Source organism: Alligator sinensis, unplaced genomic scaffold (assembly GCF_000455745.1).
Source record: "Alligator sinensis unplaced genomic scaffold, ASM45574v1 scaffold583_1, whole genome shotgun sequence".
In the NCBI taxonomy this organism is placed as follows: Eukaryota; Metazoa; Chordata; order Crocodylia; family Alligatoridae; genus Alligator; species Alligator sinensis.
In genome coordinates this window covers 1,166,899-1,186,609 of record NW_005841983.1, presented here as the reverse complement: position 1 = coordinate 1,186,609, position 19,711 = coordinate 1,166,899, and the positions used below count along the sequence as shown (strand labels likewise).

General features: G+C 41.4%; 1 protein-coding gene across 1 annotated transcript; it reads right to left on the bottom strand.

Moving 5' to 3' along the window:
- Positions 1 to 3,180: 3,180 nt before the first annotated feature.
- On the bottom strand, positions 3,181 to 18,581 carry RS1 (retinoschisin 1). Its single transcript, XM_006021226.1, has 6 exons — positions 18,511 to 18,581; positions 16,357 to 16,375; positions 15,868 to 15,973; positions 7,228 to 7,369; positions 6,264 to 6,459; positions 3,181 to 3,343 (listed from the first exon to the last, which is right to left on the bottom strand). Exons 1-6 carry the CDS (start codon positions 18,579 to 18,581, stop codon positions 3,191 to 3,193), a joined length of 687 nt encoding a protein of 228 aa, XP_006021288.1. The 3' UTR covers positions 3,181 to 3,190.
- Positions 18,582 to 19,711: the final 1,130 nt, after the last annotated feature.

Below are 19,711 nucleotides of genomic sequence, written 5' to 3'. Positions count from 1 at the left end.
GGCTACTAATTTCACATTATGAAATAACTCCAAGCACTTGCTAAGGGTGTGTAACTTGATTAATAACTAGATATTCCTCAGTAAGTAGAAAGTATGCAAAGCCCTTTACTTTGCTGTGAGACCATCAGAGCATAAATTTTGTAAATTTGTATCATAACGGTTAAGTGAACAGCTGTAGTGTTGTTTATTTGCTAGGTCTGTGGGCACAATCCTGCTCTCTGGCGATTTCTGACACTAGCTCCTAGAACAATTAAACAGATACTTTGTGGAAAACACAAAAACATATGGGGCCTCTCTTCTGGTGTGTGGCAGGACCCAGATGTACACGTGAGAAAGTAGAGCTTTACCATGTGTATCCAGGCCCGATAGAGGCTAATGATAAATGTTAGGGAGATTTTAAACAAAACCACCACTAACAGCTATAATAACAACAATCAGATGGGTTTTGATGAGGAGTTTCTGGAGTGCTTCATACTTTAAATAAAGTATCAGAATTGATGCTCAGCATTAGTTTTGGTTTTTGCTAATCTTTATATTAAACCAAATTGTAGTGTTAAAGTAGGACCTTTTTGGTAGATTATATGGACTAACCCTCTGAGAAATATCAGAGTCTTGTCTTCACATAGGAGTTGCAGGTAGTCAGATGCAAGGCAAGTATTACAATATTATGGGTTTCAACATCCCTGCTAGGAGGGAGTGCAGGATCTGTACTAAAATGAATAAAACACAGTTGGAGTGTATGGCTGCTCCTAAAAATGTAGAGAGGTTACTAGTTGGGTTGTTTTTGAACATGTGTTTCTGATTTGGAGGAGGAAATGATTGAGAACTGGTGATGTTTGCTGATAACATGAAGTCCCCGTCAAAAAGAATTATAGACAACTTTGAGTAACTCAAGGGAAATGAGAAATATGATGGCAGATAGAAGGAAAAGAGTGAAGAAAGCAAGTATGTTTAGAGCAGGAGACTTACGTGGCCTGGCCATAATTTATGGCCATTAACAAAACTTAACTTTAAGTGTTGTCAATATACTTCATATCTGCTTTCTTCATGACTAATCATTCTTCCCTCTCTCCTGACTTCCTCCTCCCTCCCCCACCATATCCCTTGACTGATTGTAAAACACACATCTCTTCATAATGTTCAGTAGCCTATTGTGATTGGGCCAAGAGACAAGGAAGTCAGATGTAACCGCTTGGTGAGTGCATATCACAGATCTCATTTTATAACCATGCAGAGGGGGATACTGGAAGCAAAGCACAAGACTGCTAGTCTGTGTGGCTGGTTAGCAGCAGAAACTGCGATGATGTGGATATGATGATATAACTGCTTGATCTGCTATCTGTATGTGGAGCAAGCCCCACACAACCACATGGAGCATGCAGGCCTAAATCAGGTTGCTCAGCCACTAATTTGACATATAAACTCGGACAAATCTGTATTTTATGGGCCTAACAACATTTTCTACCTCTAAAGCAGAGTGTGATGTTCATTTAATGTACATAAAACTATTCTAGGCTTCCTGGATGGAAATGATGAAATTGGGTATAAAAATCTTCATTTTCTTTTGACATTTGATGTCATGTGTGTTTGTGGTTCAAGTGTCATGCTTCTGGCTGTAACCTGATAACTGCCAGAGTCTGGAAAGAATTCGTTCTCTTGGGGCCCACTCCTCTCTTACCTATGACCATACTTGTCCTTCAATGACTTATAGTCTGATCTAATGTAGCAAGTCTGATATAACAAAAGTTAAGATGGAGAATCAAGAGGGGGATTCTGTCTCTAGAATTCAGAAAGACCAAATCAACAGTATGACAGAACTAGGTAGCCATTTGTCCTTATTATGCTCATTTATTACCTTTTTAAAAAAGCTGCTGCTTTTAAAGCTTTGGCTTTAATATTTTGTATGTTCTTAAAACCAGATCATTCAAGAAAGCCCTTTAATTTACAGCATAAATATTTATATTAGATATATTTTAGTTGCAATATATATATATATGAAGGTTGTGTCCACATACAGGTACCTAGTGCTTAATATCACATTTAAATCTTAAACATTCCCCTAAATTATTACTGAGCATGCACAAAACTGTTAAAGACTTTAATGTTAACTATGCTTATTTTACTAGAGATTAAATGACTAATTAAAGTCTATGCTGATCAGATATCTGATTCTTACCTAGAGCTGTGTGAAAGACTGTGGAGAGTTGCTAAAAATCCAACTAAATCTTTGCTGGATATCAGTTCACTGAGGAAGTTCTGGTAGCATCAGTGAAAGATGACAAAAGGGACTGAGGACATCACCATCACAAGGAAGACCAGGATCAGTGGGAAGATTTAAAGTTTTATATAACTATTTTTTCCTGGCCTCCAGAATGGGGTAGCAAATTCAATATGTTTTCTGCTTGGCAAGAGCAGATTGGTATTGTAGAAGCAGGACGTTGGCTGTCATGGCTCTCCTGCTTTCCTGTGGCAGGTTCATGTTTTATGTGATGTGTTGTGGCAGGACAGTGGTGTGATGGTAGTTTTGTGAAGATTTGAGATTATGGATTTGTATAGGGTGGTTTGGATATAGATGATCCTGCCTCAGGCAGGAGGCTAGACTAGATGATCTCTGGAGGCCCCTTCCAGACCTACTTCCCTATGATTATATGAATCTCACAAAATTCTGTTTTCTCCACTCAGGAGGCAAGGATTTTTGTGGGTGATATTTCTTTTTGACCAACTGTATCATTGGGATGGACTTATATAAGCTTTTGAAAGCCATGCATTCTTTCTCTGGATAGTAAGAAGTATGTCTAAGTCTTGATAGCTTGTCTAAGTCTATCCCAACCATGCTGTTGTTCCAATAACAGATATCACTCACAAAAATCCTTTCTTCTCATATATTTCCTGGATGACTATGGCTACAATATGATATTTTCCCTAGGAAAATTTCAAGCAGCACTAACTAAGAATTTCACACAGCTCCACTCCTGAAATCAGTTTCAATAAAACTAACTAAGGGTAGATACTGCCCATATTCCTGCCTTTCTACAAACCCATTAGATTCAGGAGACCTGCATCTTGGGCCAGAATCTAGCCCATTCTTTCTATCCTCACTATCTTGTGGGATGCTTTTCTATATGTTGCTAAGGAATCTCTTCACCTCCTCGCCCACCCTTGAAAACCCTGCATGGTTTGTGGTTTGGCATCATGCACATTTACTCATGCACTCAAGCAGCTCCATCCGGATGGCGATACGCACATGCCAGCCCAGCGGTATGAGTCGAATGTAGCGTGAGACAATGGGAGGGCGCAGGAAGTTCTGGACAGTGGACGATCTATCTGAGTTCCCATAGAAAACCTACACAAAACCAAAATGGCAGATTTGGTTAAAGAACTTGATCTCCTCTTCACACAAATTCTGTGAAACGCTATCTTTATGTTCACCAGTTTGCAAGCTAATACAAATACTTAGTGGGATGTATGTGCCAGGGCATGGCCCATGACAATGTGTCATTAGAAACATCCCTGTCCCATTTGCACACTGCGTGGTATGTAGCATTACTCATTGAGGTAAAGCTACTTACACATTATCTACTTTAAAAATGTGGGATTGAGACAGTATGTAAGTCACCCTTTTCCAGGCTGATATTTTAGCTCCTACATAATGCATGATATGCCAATCATTTTAATCCACCAGGTTTCATCAAAAGACATGACTTTATCCTATGCTTACAAAGTGTTTCTAATGATATATGGCCATTTCAAGGGCAGAAAGCAGCCAAAGAACTCCTAAAAAATACTAGTCATACTTCAAAAGTTTCCTCCAGTGTGAAAGAGGCTACAAGGTTGAGGAGCATTTCCTGTATTTAAATTGGGGAATACTGGTATTATGCTCCTACCAGCAGGAAGTTTTAAATCATCATTGGGCGTGTCTACACGTGCCTTTGATGTGGGACCAGTTTAATCGCGAGTAAATTACTCGCTAGTAAATGGTCCCGGGCAGGTCTCTACACATTCAGGGAAGTCGGAGTAGATTTGCTGCCAATGGCAGCAAGCTGCTCCTACTTCCTGAGAACCTGCAATGGGCCCCTGCCACCACCAGGGTGCTAGCCCAGGAGCTGGCAGGGAGCACCGGGCCAAGAGACAGCTGTCTCCTAGCCATGGCTGAGATATTACACTCTAAGGGTGGGCAAAATGCAGCCCGTGGGCCAGATGCAACCTGCCAAACCATTCTATCTGGCCTGTGGGGACCCTAAAAAATTTAGAAAATTTATATTTATCTGCCCCTGGCTGCCTGTCATGCAGCCCTCAATGGCTTGCCAAAATTCAGTAAGCGGCCCTCCACCCAAAATAATTGTCCGCCCCTGCTCTAGGTCCAGGAGCTGCCTACTCTCCAAGTGGGGAAAATGTTTCCCTGCCCCAGCAGCAGGGAGCTCTTGGCCCTGGCTCCCCAGTCAGGGGCAGGTGTCTTGAGAAGAGCTACAGGGGAGGTGCAAGTCCCAAACTCCTACCCCAATCCAACAGTAGAACAGCTAGCAGCTAGCTTGCTGCTAGTTGCCCCACCAACAGATCATGGCAGGGGGCTGGGCCCTACCCAACTCCTGCAGCTCTTTTCAAGCCTGGTGCCTCTGATCAGGGCATGGGGTTGGGACCTGCCCTTGACCAGGACAGTTCCCAGCCAGCTGGGGAGTTTGTTTCCCACTCAGTTCTGTGAGCACAGAGCTGAGCAGGGAACAGGCTCCCATCACCAGCCCGTGACCATGGGGCCGGTGCTGGAACACACTTATCTCCCAGCACCAGCTCCGCAATCCTATAAGGATCTCCCAGTGCCAGCCAGCCCTGTGGTCACAGAACTGGCACTGGGAGATAAGGATCTCCCAGCCCACCTCCTCCCCAACTGCGTCTTGGAGCGGGGAGCTTGGAGCTCCCTCCTACCAGAGCAGGGGAACATAGTTCCCATCCCGAACAACATACAGCTCCTAGGGGGCTGGAGCAATCTCCTGCCCCCTGGTGGATAGCTGACCAGGAGCAGATTTACTCCCAGTCAGGCTTCTCCACAAGCACTACTGCGCCATTACTAATCAAAAGTAAATTTGCTATTTGTATTTGCCGGTAGCTCGTATACTCTTGGTTAGTGAGGTTCTCTGCACAGTAAGCATGTGCACGTGTAAACATACTTGCTTACTGCGTATTAAACTGTTACTGCACAGTTGAGCAGCTTGTGTAGATGTGCCCACTGTGTGATTTTCCCTTTTGATGAAATTGAATTCAGAGTTTCTAAAAGGGTTCCTTGAGGATGCCTGCCTCTGTTTCCTCTGTTTATCTTGCAGCTTCCTCAGTGCTCCCTTCCCCCTGTTTACATCATAGTATTTTCATAGTTGCAGTGAGACTTTGCTAGGTAGAAACTGATAAGTAGCAAAATGAGTAGTGCTGATAACTTTGGTCAGCAGACTCCCAGGCTCTCTTTAACCTGCAAGTAGTAGGAGCTGGAGATCTAATTAATGCATTCTCCAAAGCGGTACCAAAGAGCTAGAAATTGGCTGTGAATGGCCAGCAGAGAATTTCTATCCTGGAAGAAAGCTCCCTCACCATGTATATTTAGATCTTGAACAGTCCACCTGCTCATGCCAAGATGGCAAAGGTGCTGGAAGGGCGTGGCAGCAGGGAAAAGCATGTCTGGGCATAGTGGAATAGAGCTCTCCTATGTCAGTCCTCCCCTACAAAGGGTCTAGTAGGTTACTTACACCACAGGCACATCTCAACAGGCACCCGGCACCTTCAAAACAGTCTTAGGTCTGGGTTAAGATTTTAGAGTTACCTTAGTGTTACTCCCTCACATGAAGGTGGGAAACAGACCCTGAATCTCCAGATCTGCAGTTTCCAAATTCGTGACTTCATTATGCACCTCATGATGCCCAGGGTTTCTGTTAAAAGCTACTGAACTAGTTCTTGGGTGATGGTACTGTATAAACAACTGCCTGACAAACCTTCTGTCTTCTCTGGGCAGAGCTCTACGGCAAAAATCTTTCCTACATTTCTTTCTACACAGCTGCCTACTTTGCACAAGAATTGGCATCTCTTTAAAGAGAACAATTCATACTGTGAAATTCATCCTGATACTAAGAAACAGAACAAGCCTGGCATGTCCCTTAGGCCCCAGTTTGAGGGAGTGGTGCACAGATCTTATGCTGGTGTTCTGCTGAGAATGTTACCCTTTTTTGAGCAAAGATTTTAATTTCTCTGAAAATTAACTGCACCAAAAATCTACTCTCACTGACCCGATTGTTTCCGGTCTGGTCCTTGTAGTAAACCCAATTCAGATTCTCATTAGTCCTGTACTGCACGCTGTATTTTGTCATCCATTCATCTGCATCACAGCGTCCTTGTGTGAGTATCCCTGAAATAACTTTGATCTCCTTCAAGTCAATCTGCAGCCACTGGCTATTGTCTTGAAATTTGGAGAGCCAGGCACACCTGTCGGAACCATGAAACCCCCCAAAAAAGCATTACAGATGTGACTACAGTGGACACAGAGAGGGGAGTAAGGAATGCAAAGCAACTGACTTAACCAAGGACCAAAGCCAAAACTGACTAGTGATCTAGGATGCCTCCATTTCTGAATGCCCAGCCTAAGACTTCATGAAAGGGGTGTTCAGCACGTTCTGAAGATCGGGCTCCACTGATGTCTATCAAAATCTGGACAGCCAATCAGTCAGCCTGTTTGAAAATCTTGAATCTTGTTCCGACAGACAATGGCAGAACTCCTAATGATACCAGAGACTGGCCCTGAGAGTTTTGCCTCTTATTTGAACAGCAGATGGGAATGAGGATGGGGCTTTTATCACATTTTTTTAACTTTACCAGACCAGCAGAATTTCCCAAACATTCTTCTCCACGTGTTGCTTGTCTTTCCACTTGCAGATGTGTATAGAAGTATGCTGAGAACAGCCCCAGTGGTCTGGGGGCCTGTGAGGGGTGGTTTGGAGGTCCCAGAGCACCTAGGGAGGCACAGCAATCCCAGAATGCCCAGAGGGGTGATTCCATATTGCCCAAAAGGGACAATTTTATAGTGCCTCCAAGGGGTGCACCTAGAATGCCCAGAGGGGCGATCCCATAGCACCCTTCTGGCTAAGGGAAATGGGAAAAAAAGAACCCTCCCAAAACTCCTCATCTTGCTCTGTCTAATGTTTTAGCAATATCCCCAACTTCAGGGGTGTCATGAGAAACAATTCCCAGACTTACCCAAAGCCTTGGCCATTGAGTCGGGCCTTGTTGGCAACCCAAGAAGAATACCATCCGGTGTACTGCTCTGGATTAGAGCAGCTTATCTGGTCTGGAGTAACAGCTCCTGACTCAAATCCAAGGGGTCTGTGATAGGGACACTCTGCAAGAAAAGCAATTAGTTTATCACAGGAAAGACACACTGCTTCTATTTAGTAATTTTCTTAGCTCACTTTTTGATATCTGGATAAGAACTGTGTTTTCACTTTCTCACCTCTCCTCTCCGAGGAAGGGAGCAGACATTGTTACAAACAGATCAAAACCTCAGTGGACAGTATTGACACTTGTATGACTATAAACTTCCCTTTCCTCAGCTCCGGTGGACTCCCAGTAACTGGAAAATTGAAAATCAGAATTCATCTGACTTGTTTTATTCTCCTTATTTATTCTATTTTTTTGTTTATTCCAGTTATTCATTTATCTATTTGAACTCACTTGTGTGATCAGATTTCTTTCTTTCTTCTTAGACATTCTTGGGTGTTATATTGTGAACTTCCCTTAGGCAAATTCAGAAGAGCTAATGTGTACGGGTGAGTTTTGTTTTCAGGAGACTCTTTATCCTTCTTTGTGAGATGTTTGGAAATCCTCCAGTTTCTACCTAGGTCTGACACTTAATCCTTTCCTTTTCTTTCCTTGACTTTCAAGGATTCATCCTTTTGGCTGATAAACTCCCTTAGGAACCAGGGAGCAATACTCCTTAATTAGTGGAAAGGCTTTAGCAATGAGGTATGATCTTCTTGGCATGCTATCAATCCCTTCCAGCCCTATTTATTTAGGGAAAGGGACTATTTGTAGAATAGTATTCACCAACATGAGTAAGGGGACACGTGACCCTCAAGGAGCAATTATAACTTAAATAGGGGCTCACATGATCAGGTTCAGGGAACACTACATGGCCTTTGTATCAGCCCATTTAAAATATATAGGACATGTCTACACTGGCTTGGTGCCACTTTTGAGGCTGCTGCTGAAAACTAACCCCTGCCACATGTTCCCATCCTAGAAATGAAGTGGTAAGAACACATGTGGGAGAGAGAGGATAGGAGAGAAGGTGAGGACTACTGCTGCTCTCAAACACAGCAGAAATAGGGAACTGAGAAGGAACAACAGAACCTCCTTGCTGTCTGTATCAATAGTATCTAGAATCTATTCACAGAAATATTATTTCTTTGGTGCAGCCCAGCAACCTGGGATTTCTAAAGATAGGAAGGACTTGCCACCATAGGTAAACAATGAAAAAAGAGGAGGTGACAAGCAGCAGGCACACTGCAGTCAATTCAGACACAATTTGGGCAGTTTTCCTGGATTTGTTATCATATAAATCTGATTATGCAATGTAAACCAGATCTGAATACCTAATATAGTGCTGTTCCCAGAGACACCAACCCTTCCTCCCTTCCCAATGCAATTCCTCTCTGCTCCCCAGTTAACACCAAGACCTTCTCTCTCCCCAGGGAGAATGCTGGGGACATCAGGAAGAGCAGCAGGAGGGAAGCAGTGTGTGGGGTGGCATCGCTTCTGTTCTGTGAAAGCTCTATACAAGAAACAGAAATCCTTATGCAAAAATCTCCAAAGAGAGTTCCAGAGAGAGTTTATCAGCCAAAAGTCCTCTCCTCTTCTCACACTATGCCTCCCCATCTCTTAAAGTGCACTGCTATGTACTTCACTGCTTAGGTAGACCTGCAACACTCTTTGACTACCCACCAGTAGTGCAATTAGGGTTGGGTGAACAGAAAACCCAACTCTGGGCACCTATTTAGAGGAGGCACAGGAATGGTGCCCCCCTCCCCCCCAGGGAATTTGTGAGGTGCCAGCCGCAGCTGCCAGTGTGTAGGAAGCTTTCGTCATGGGTCTCTGAGTCTCTGGGGTCAGGTAAGATTCTCAGATACAAATGCCCTTCCACCTTTCATCCACTGCACCTCTGCCCAGGGCACCTAAGTTGCTGGTTATGCCTCTGCTTCTTGCCAAGTAGGGGCAAAGTCTTGCGAGTGAAGGAAAGCAGCAGTGGCCAGGAACCAGGATAGACAGGGACAAGTTCCTTATCTAGACAGAAGTGACTAAAAGAGGGAGCCAAATCATTTGTTGGTATTTGGATCCCAGTATTTAGTATTCCAAGGATATGCAAGCTCTGTCAAATTGAGGCATACATGCCATGTGTTTGTAAATAATTACAGGAGCAGATCTCCTGCTGGAGTGTCAGGATTCTATCAAGCTTTTCATCAAAACTGACATTCTTGAATCTCTAGCTGATTTGTAAAACTGTCATATGATCTCAACTGATATAATGGCACCCAGTACACAGGACAGTGAGCCAATTTCCATCCTGCTTTTACCTAGGTTAAACAGCTATAGAGGTATCATCATATATCCAAAAGTTAATATTTAAATGTAACATATGCATGTTGTTCCTGTGACCGTGTTCAATAAGCTTCCAACTGGCTGCCAGAGAAATGTGGGCAGAACTGTATGTTTATCATTAAAACTTTAAATACCTGCCACAATTCATTGCCAAGGAAAACTGATTCTCCCTTTTACGGTTTCAAACTTCTGGACTTTGTAAAATGACTACTTTTCTTTAAGATAAGCATTTATTTTTCTTTCCTTTTTAGAGAGGATCATTTATTGCTATGTGACTGGAGAAGCAGACGGAAGATGCTAACAAGCTTCAAATAAGAATTGCCTGAGCAAATGTCTATAAATTATGCACATCATTTTCATATTCCACCCCCAAAACTAGGCATTTCTATTTCACTTGCTAATTGCTCACCTTTGGGAGTTACCTATGAAAATGTCACCAGTCTGGCATAGTTTATTTCCTGAGTTTCTAAAATCAATGTATTTGTTCTCCTGTGTGAAGCTGAGTTCAGTTTATGGACAGGAAATCTTCATTTATGAATCACATTTGAAAGTGCAGCATAATACTCTATCAGCATGTAAATTTATCAGACCTTTCAGAGCATAATTTAACTACAGTCCTTGTAATCCTTTTATTCAATGTACTTGTGCTAGTCACTAAAACAGGGCAGCTCTAGGGTCAATATCTCATTAACATATTTTTCTAGGTCAATATCTTGCAGGTCAATATCTCATTAACACATTTTGCTATGTCAATAGCTCATTAACTTATTTTCACACCAAAACAAATAGTTACAGTCCTTCCTTCCTCTAGGCATGGAAATATCTACCTATAGAACCCTGATGATGACAATTACAAATACAGACCATAAACACCTACCAAACCTTTGCCTTTTGTTTGACATTTTTTAAAATGCAAAACAAAACGGAGATTAGTTTTCATCTTTCTAAATGGCTGAATGTAACACAGTGGTAGACTGTAGTGTAGTGGATTTGTATCAGTTTGTCTTCTTATGATTAGTTCATAATAAAACCAGCTTTTCCACACCAGTTGTTCCCTTTGCATAAGAAACAACATACTGAAATTGGATTTAAAGTGGCTCTGCACATTTACTGCTTGTTTTGGTGTATCTTGAACATGATGTACAGGAAGACCGAACAATTTTACCAGTAATCTGTAGGTCTCACAATCATAATACAATTAGCAGGTCACCTTCTGTTCTGGAGAACTGTGTCATACTCAAAGAACTGCTAAACAGATGTCTGGTTACTGCCAAGCCAAAACCAGTTAAATTATTCATGCTGTTATTGCTGACCTGAAGGAAACTCCTGATCTAGTTATTGGGATGCCAAGCACCACCACTGTTAAACTTGTAAGATGCAGTGTTTCAAAGGCATAAGGGCCTCCTGCCATAGCAGGCTGATAGCTCTACATCTGTTTGAACTTATTTAGTGCCAAAATGGTACAGTGGTTAATAGTATAATCTCTACATTTTGCCTATATTTTGGCATTATACGAGCAGCTATTACCAACACAAAATTCCTACACTAGGTAGTTCACAAAGTTGCTTTTAATGGTGACCACTGCATATTTCTGCTGTCTTACCTGCAAGCCCTAACAGTAGCAATGCTGGCATTCTCCAGTGTACTGTGCATGCTGTAATTAAATATATCCAAGCAAAATTAAAATAAAACTCTTCCGTTCTTCTATGATAATATTTCCACCTACTTTGCCTTCCTTGTCCGCAGATGTGAACAATTCCACAAGGTATGAGGCATAGCTAGTTGGGCTCAGGAAAGCTATTTTGCTTTTTATGGTGCCTCCAATCTCAAAAAGTGAGTTGATTCATTTTGAGAATGAGGCTGAAGCACAGAAGGAATAAGATTACATGGGAGGGAACGGGTAGAAATGAAACTTGAATCCCTGTCTTCTGGCTTCCAATCTCATGTCCTAACCATAGGTCATCTCTCCGAATTGCAATACTTCTGCCCTGAATTTATTTTCAGCAGACACAAATCATCCAATAACATGTACTTCGAGATAAAATGCAGCATGCAATCATCTGGATGAGATTTAAGAGGAAGAAAGCACATTTTTAAGCATTTCATTTAAGAAGGGCACAGCTACAAGAACTGTTCCACATTGTACTGAATATTCATTGGAGTGCTCATTTAAACCTGGATTTCCCACATCTCATGCCTCGCAAAAAATCACTGGTCTTCAGACTCTGCTTGCCTCTCTCTCTCTCCCCCTCTTTCAGGTCCAATAAATATTTATTTATACGAAGTGGAACAGGCTTCAACAGGGGAGGTTCACTCCAGATAATCTAAAAACCTGAAGATTAGGGCACCCCCCCAGGAATGAATACCCACATTCAGGTCCCTGCTCCAATGTATGCTTAGTTCCCAGTACAAAAGGTACAAAAGCAGTCCCTCTTAGAGGAGAGAGAGCAGAGTAAATAGGACAGTCACCTACAACTGAAAGGTTCTCGAGGAAAGAGACTTGAACTAGCATCTACTGCATTCTAGGTGAGTGTCCTAACAACGTGGTTATTCTTTGGTCTCCCTCATTCTGCTTCTGAACAGGAATTCCATTCTGAATCTGAGAAGCCTTTCCTTAAGAAAGCCTCACCGAAATTGGTGAGTTTCTACAGAAAGCTTTGGTTTTGATGAATCAGCGTGTTCTAGCCAAAAGTATTTAATCCAAGAATGTATGGCTTCTTGGTAAAATCATGAAGTCTTTTCTCTTGCTACTCTCTTAAGACACACAAATTTACTTATTTTTCCATAAGAGAGAATGGGTATTCTTTACAGTACTTAATTCCCATTATACTTTCCTTCTTGGCTCCTATATCCTCCCTTACTCTAGTAAAAAAAAACAAACTGATTTCCTTCTTTGATGAGATTACAAGTGTGGTTGATTAATGTAATTGTGGAAATGTAATATATTTCATCTTGCAAAAGGCATTTGTCTGAGTACCCTATGACATTCAGATTCAAATATTAGCACATGTTAAATGGGTTGTGAACTGACTCAATGACAGATAGCAAAAAGTAGCTGTTAATGGGGAATCCTCATCATGAAATGGGGATATTTTTAGTTGAGTTCTGCAGGAATCAATGTTGATGCTATGCAACATTTTCATCAATGATTTGGAAGTAAATGAAAAAAAAGGACTGATAACATTGGCAGATTACCGCTGATAACAAAGGCTAGTGGAGAATAAAGTAATCATACAGAGTGGTCTGAATTATTTAGAAAGTTAGTTTCTTTCTAATAAATAATGTTTCAGTAAAGGTCAATTGCAAAGTTATATATCCAGGCCCGAGAATCAGGGACCATAGCCTTGTATGCTGTACATCTTAGGGTCTAAAGTAAGCAAGTAACAGAACATGTACAATGCTGTGGCAAAAAGGGTTAATGTGAGCCCTGACTGTATAAAGGAGGAGTCATTAGAAAGGGATGGTAGGTGATTTTCCTTCTGGATATACAGTTGGTGAGACTGACTGAAGGATGTTGCATCCACTGCTGGTGTCCACATTTAAAAAGGCTGTTGAAAAATTAGAGATAGTACAAAGAAGTGCCACAAAGATAACTTACAGGGTGGAAAAATGCATTAAAATGAAATATGAACAAGTTGCCATGAGATAAAGAAGGGCAGTGCTTTACAGTGCATCAGTTAGTCCACAGGAACTGCTAGTGTGCACACTCTTACCCTCCAGTTAATGAATGCTAGCCTGCTTCAAATGAAAGAGAGGTAGGCTACACTGGGTTATTTTTCTTTTACCATAGGGTCAGTGTAAGCACACAGACAGTTACCATGAAGCAGCTGACACTCTCTAAATCTTTGCCCTTGTTTACCAGATGACAACTTGTCTGTTGTCGATGCACTTTACATTCAGTTTTTTTAGCCTATCAGAAAGGAGACTGCGAGGTCACTAGATTATAATACAACTCCTTCAGGGGGAAAAAAAATGGGTAGTAAAAGACCCAATGTCATTAAATTAGGCCTAGATGTCTTGCTGGAAATTACAATTTAATCAAACACAAGATATAGGGCTTAACTCAGGGACAAGGTGTACTCTCTTACATATTAGATAAGAGCACAACTCACTTAGCTGCATAATATAGTGCCAGTTCCAAGTTTTTACTTATTGTTTACCTTACAAAAGCTTTACTTATCAACCTATTGGTTCAGTGAATAAATTGCTAAAGTACATAGCATCTTTCTGCTCCCACTGTCTACTTTTTAATATAAGTGTATTCTTTAACTGGAATTAAGTGGCTGTTATTAGAAGACTTGAGAATGAGGAATTAAGTGGCTGTTATTAGAAGACTTGAGAATGAGGGGAGGTAGCACTCCTGAAATTTGAACCCTTAGAAGTCTAAACTCTGTTAGAAGCTGTGAAAATGATGGACTGTAGTTTTGGTTCTGTAGGCACCATGGTGTTGCCAGTGCCAAGTGCTTAATGAGCATTGCTTACATTTAGTTCAGGTAAGTGCATAGTCTGGGCATGTGTATGAGTTTTTCAGTCCTATGTAACTAGTTGAAATGTATTGACCTGTGATAGACATGTCTGATTACTTCAGGGCTGTCCAACTAGCAGTCTGTGGGCTGCATGCAGGCCTCAAAGTGTTAGGGGTCTTTCCTGCCTGCTCATGCAGAGCGTGTCCCCCTGATCTATGCCCTGCCTGGTGTGCAGCCCCCAGAAGTTGAACAGCCCTGGATCCAGTGGTCTCTTCTGTCCTTAACTCTACATAGCTATCATCAGACTAGCATCCTTTATTCTATACAAAGATGAGGTGAGTCACTTCTGCATCATACCCTGTGACTACGAGAGGGGCTTCTTAGGAAGTAACTGAACTATGCCATAGGGCCTAGCTGTAGGCCACATTCTCTCAGTAACACCAGATCATCAGTAAAACTTCCTCAGCAACAGATTTTTCCCTTCTTCTGTCCATCAGTTTCCATTCTTAACTATTCTAAGGCGCCAGTTCTCAGCATTTGTCACTACCACACTGGCTAAATAAAGCAGCATGTGAATAATACTGATTCTTCATTTGGGATGTTTTAGGGCCTTGTTTACACTGGCAATGTGCTACAATTCCAGCCACTGGTAGTCATCCACTGATGTAGGTTGGAAATCCTGCCTGCAGGAAATCCTACCTTCTCTGAAGTCAATGAGCATTTTGCCATTGACTTCTATGTGGACAGGGTTTCACCTCAAAAATAGACCTAATGACTCTCTGCATGTAAGGATCTCACCCTGCCTTCAGAATAGGTTTAACTGTTCCAGTGCAAGCTGTATTATACTTTGGTGGACCCTAGCTACATTGAAGATTTTTCTCTGATGAGCCATACTTCTGGCCAGCTACCAACAGCTGAAATTGTGGCAAATCCTTAGTCTAATCAACAGCTTAGACGTAACCTATCTAAAGGCTTTCGTGGCCTTTGTTTCTTAGTTCCTTTGTTTGTTCTTTCCTTTTGAATGAACTTCTTTTCTGACTTATCTGATTGTTATACACCTGCTCATACTCTTAGGTTGAGAATAAATGACACAATTGCTAGGAAGTCATTTACCCCAGATTTTACTCCATAGTATGGTGTAGACACGGGACCACTTCTCCCAAGTTAGCTGCCCACAGTAGGTGCTACTATAGTGCCTGGCAGGAAGGTCAGTTTACTTTGAGTAAATGGCTACCCTGGATTGAAATTGATAAGGGAACCTGATGTACCACATGTTCCATATAGTAACTTCCCTACACAGTAAAAATACTACACATTTTTCAGAGGGGGACATTACCCCGGATATGAGTGTAATAAGGCTCTACAAATAATGTGTCCACTTGACTTTTGTTCCATAGTATATTTGATTTACTACATAGATGACAGAGCTTGTGTTCACACGCTCTCACTGACTCCAACCCTATGACTCAAATCACAGTAATGCATACGATCAGCAATGCAATGAATTGAGATCTAATGCTCTCTTTATTTCTGAGTAATAGAATACAATATATTGGAGCTAAGAAGATCATCCAAGGTAAAAGCAGGACCCCGTATATGGTAAAGCAATTTCATGTTTATTATAGAATCCATAGAGACCTACATTAAAGTGCAAGTCTTTAGGATGTTAGAACATGTGAATATAGGTATCAGTAATCAGTTTGAGGGTACAGAAAGAAAGCAGGTGAAGTACAATGGATCATAATTTAAAGTTAGTCTGAGAAAACTAATTTCTTACCTGGGATACACTCTAAGAGACTGCCTTCACGGGACCATTCGCCATCAGGACTTCCTTGACAATCACATTTGCAAACTTTACTGTGCCACTGCTCTGATCTCTCATCCTAATGTAATGAGAAACAAACCATTATTAATCAGAAACAGTGACAAGACTGAGCCTAATTTTCTACTGCTTTGTATCTTCTGTTGTAGGGTTAGAGCCACAAAAGGATTTAGGTACCTACCTCCTGCCTAACTGGAACTGTAGGTGATGAGTTCAGAATTCACAACCTCAAAGCCACCACTCAAAGCTGGAGGTACCTCAAGTCTGTGCATTTTGTTAGGTGCCTAAAATTCTATGTCTGTGCATGTCTAGGACTGCCCTAGTCTTGACAAGTAGGTCTCTTGTTGAGCCTCTGTTGGAATTCCCGTTTAGGAGTCCCTTTACCTACCTCACCTGCCTGCAGGGCATTTCAGAACACATCTCCTGGATCCTTCTGTACAGCACATCTAGTGTGGAGACCCCTCTAACCTCACAGGTTAGAGAACTTCTCAGGGTATAGGACATTCAGATTCAATCCTCTCTTCCCCCTGAAAGGGTTTAAATCTATGTCTCAGGCAAATGTTTTAACCACCAGGTTGTAGAGCATTTTGCAGTGGGGCTCTCAAGTCCTCCTGTTGAAGCCACTGAACTTTGAATGGTAACAGTTAAGCATTCCTTGGCCCAGAGAAAATATTTTATATTAGATGGTCAGTGTACTGGGACCTAGAACTCAGGTCTCCCAGCTTCCAGACAAGTGTCCTAACCATCCCCTCTCTCATGCCAACTGGAACTCCAATAGGTAGGGCTTAGAGCTTTTCTCTCCCCTAGCCCCCAATACGTTATAGGACTGTGGTGAGGATATTGATCCAGGAGCCTGGAGCTGTGTTCACATAGACTCAGGCAGAGAAGGGAGTTGAACCTGGATTTCCCACATCCTAGAGAATTCTCTGACTTGCTGGCTAAAAGGAAGACTCTATCACCTCCTTCTCCTCCACCTCTGCTTTGTGAGAAAAGGCTTGTGTAGGTACCTAACTCCAGGAGAGGGTTTAAGTTGTGCTTCCACAGGGGCTGCAGGGAAAGGCTGCCAGCTGTGGGGGTTGTTTGGTTTTTGGCAGGGAAAGCCCCTTGGCTCCCTCTCACCAGGGAACCTTGCAACCCACTCTTCTCACAGCCCATTTTTAGCATTAGGAATAGGTCTGTCCTGGTCTCTGATTGTTAGCATTGGCATGGGAGCATTGCTACATGTTCAATTTATGGCGCCTGACAAATAAGCCACAAAGATGTTCCACATATTTTGGGGAACATCTTTGTGACTGGTTTTCCACTTTAGATTATAAATTGGTGGTAGCACTGTTACTATTTATTGCACGATTAACATGTTATTAATACTGTACAAACAACATGCGCTTGGGGCCTAAAAACTTGTGATTTGTAAGCCTGTACTTCAAAATTGAATTTACATGGTTAATTTAAAGAGAAATCAGATACCTGGTTTTTTTAAAGAACCTTTGAAAAGGATCATTGGACAGACTGAACCACAGCTAATATCCCTTCTGATCTTAATATCCTACCTCACTGAATTCCTAGCTATACTGTGGGGTTTCAATCCGTCCACCAGAAATGTACTGCATGGGTGTATGATTGGGTTTGTGCCTTATTTATTGGGGTAAGTTACACTGATGCAAACTGTGTTTTGACTGGTGTCCATATTAGGCATGTTTAATAAAACAAATGCATCAATGTGGTTACATTGGTCCAAATATCCTTGGGTAAAGAAAGCTGAATTCAGATTGTCTGGTACCTAACAAATGCAAAATGCAGTGCTAGGACTTTCATATTTGGGGAGAATAAATTGCAAACAAAGGGACTGATTTCAGAGAGCTGGGTTCCTTCAGTTGTTCCTAATTTCTGTGCGAGTTCAGTGGCTCAGCACAAGGCAGAATTGGACCCTAAAACTATTTACATATATTCAGAGAAGTTTATGGACTTACCTCATCTGGTGACAATGCTAGTGTGGCTGTTGTGAAGAGAGATTCAAGCACGGTACAAAGAATAAGAAAGAGAGTTAAGAAATGAAGAGATGAATTCTGTGGCTCTTATGCTACCACAATGTTAGTCTGGTAGATGCATTTGCCTTAGCAGTAGGTATAAAACAGAACAGAGAGCCTTGGAAGAGCTAAGTATATTTCACACAGCCTGATTTCTATGTAGTAGCAAAAGGATGTGGACATCTGGACAAGGCAGGAAGAACAGGAGATTCTACAGATGGGAGATACCGTGTAACCCTGTGTTCTATGCTAATTTCCTCCTAGATTTTCTTTTCCTGTCACTTAGACTTCTGCCATCTCCTCTTCCTGTCTAGCTTGAAAAGGTCGCTGTTTCTATCGCTATTCTCTTTGTCCTCCTTCCCCTGTGTTTCCCTTTCCAACTGTGCTCTTACTTATTTAATATCTAATTTAATCAAAGGGTAGAATCCTGGCCCCATTGAAGTCAATGGGAGAACTTCTACTGATTCCTTTAGTATTCAAAATGGCATCACTTTATGTGAATCTGTGAAAAAAAATATTTAAACTGCACCCAGCTAACCAACCTTTTAGAACAGACTAATTCCTGTTTAGCAATGACGCCTCAAATAAGAACAGTGTGACCCACAAAGGGAAAGCTTTATATTTTCTAACATCTTCTGACATTGCGTGTCTTTTTTCTCTCTGAGCCATAGCTTTTTTTATACTTTTTTTAGCTTTTTAAATAGCCTTTTTTTTAAACCACAGTCTTCCTCGTTACATGCCTACTATACCTCCCAGAAAAGTCAAGGGGAATTTATCCCTTGATTTTAATGGAAGATGGATTGGGCCTTAATCAGTTTTATGGTCAGTAAGTCAGGAAACAGAAAAAATACCATGTGACTTATGTGACTACTGGAAACTACTGAGCACAACCTGAATGTCCAATGTTAAGTCTCTACTAGCTAGCTGCAGTGAACTGGCAATTGTTGATGATCAGTCGACAGAACAAGAAAAACCAATAAATCTGAATAATGAATAAATAAGAGTCTGCAGCCAGATATTCTTTGAGCAATAAAAGAAGGTTTTTCTATCATGTAAATTATTCTCTGAATTATTCACCACATGTTAGTTACAGCTTATTCATTCATATACAGAATCATTGCTGAACCCAGCAAGGTCCAAATAATGCTGACAATTAATAATGATTTACATTTGTATAGCAAATTTCATCTAAAAAATCCAAAATGCTTCACATTCATAATCAACTAAAACAAACTATGCATAAGGATCACTTTATCTTTGACTGAAATGTAACTACTTGTAATGCTTGCTTTAAAATATATATCAAAGGAAGAAAACACACACCCGGGGCAGATGTGGGAGCTCAAAAAATACAAAATTGTTTTTTAACATACCCAAGGTTTGCTTTAATCACAGTCTCCTGAGGTAGCACTTCTGACATCAACAATTTACCAGAATAAATGAAGAGTTTAAACAGATGAGTAATCACAATCACACTCCTTTAAACCGGAGCGGACTCACTGCTTGTGAATGGATGTCAACAAACCCACTCTAACAGTTTCATCTATCTGGCCCTACCCTGGAATGGGACAGTCATAAATGCCTCCAGTTCAGCTTCTGCTTACTGCAGGATAGAACAGCTGAATGTAACAGTTAAAGCTTATTCGACTGAATGGCAGTAAATTGCATGCCCCTTTTTCAATCGGTGTAATTGTTCCATACCTAGGGACAATACCAGGTTTATATGGGGAAAGGGTACATTTGAATCTAATATGAATGATATACTTTATAAT

Coding starts and splice junctions, on each gene's coding strand:
- RS1 (XM_006021226.1), bottom strand. CDS start 18,581: ATGTCAGAAGATGTTAGAAAATATAAAGCTTTCCCTTTGTGGGTCACA. Junction 6,460..7,227: donor CTCAATGGCCAAGGCTTTGG/GTAAGTCTGGGA, acceptor TGGTTCCGACAG/GTGTGCCTGGCTCTCCAAAT. Junction 3,344..6,263: donor ACCAGACCGGAAACAATCGG/GTCAGTGAGAGT, acceptor GGTTTTGTGTAG/GTTTTCTATGGGAACTCAGA.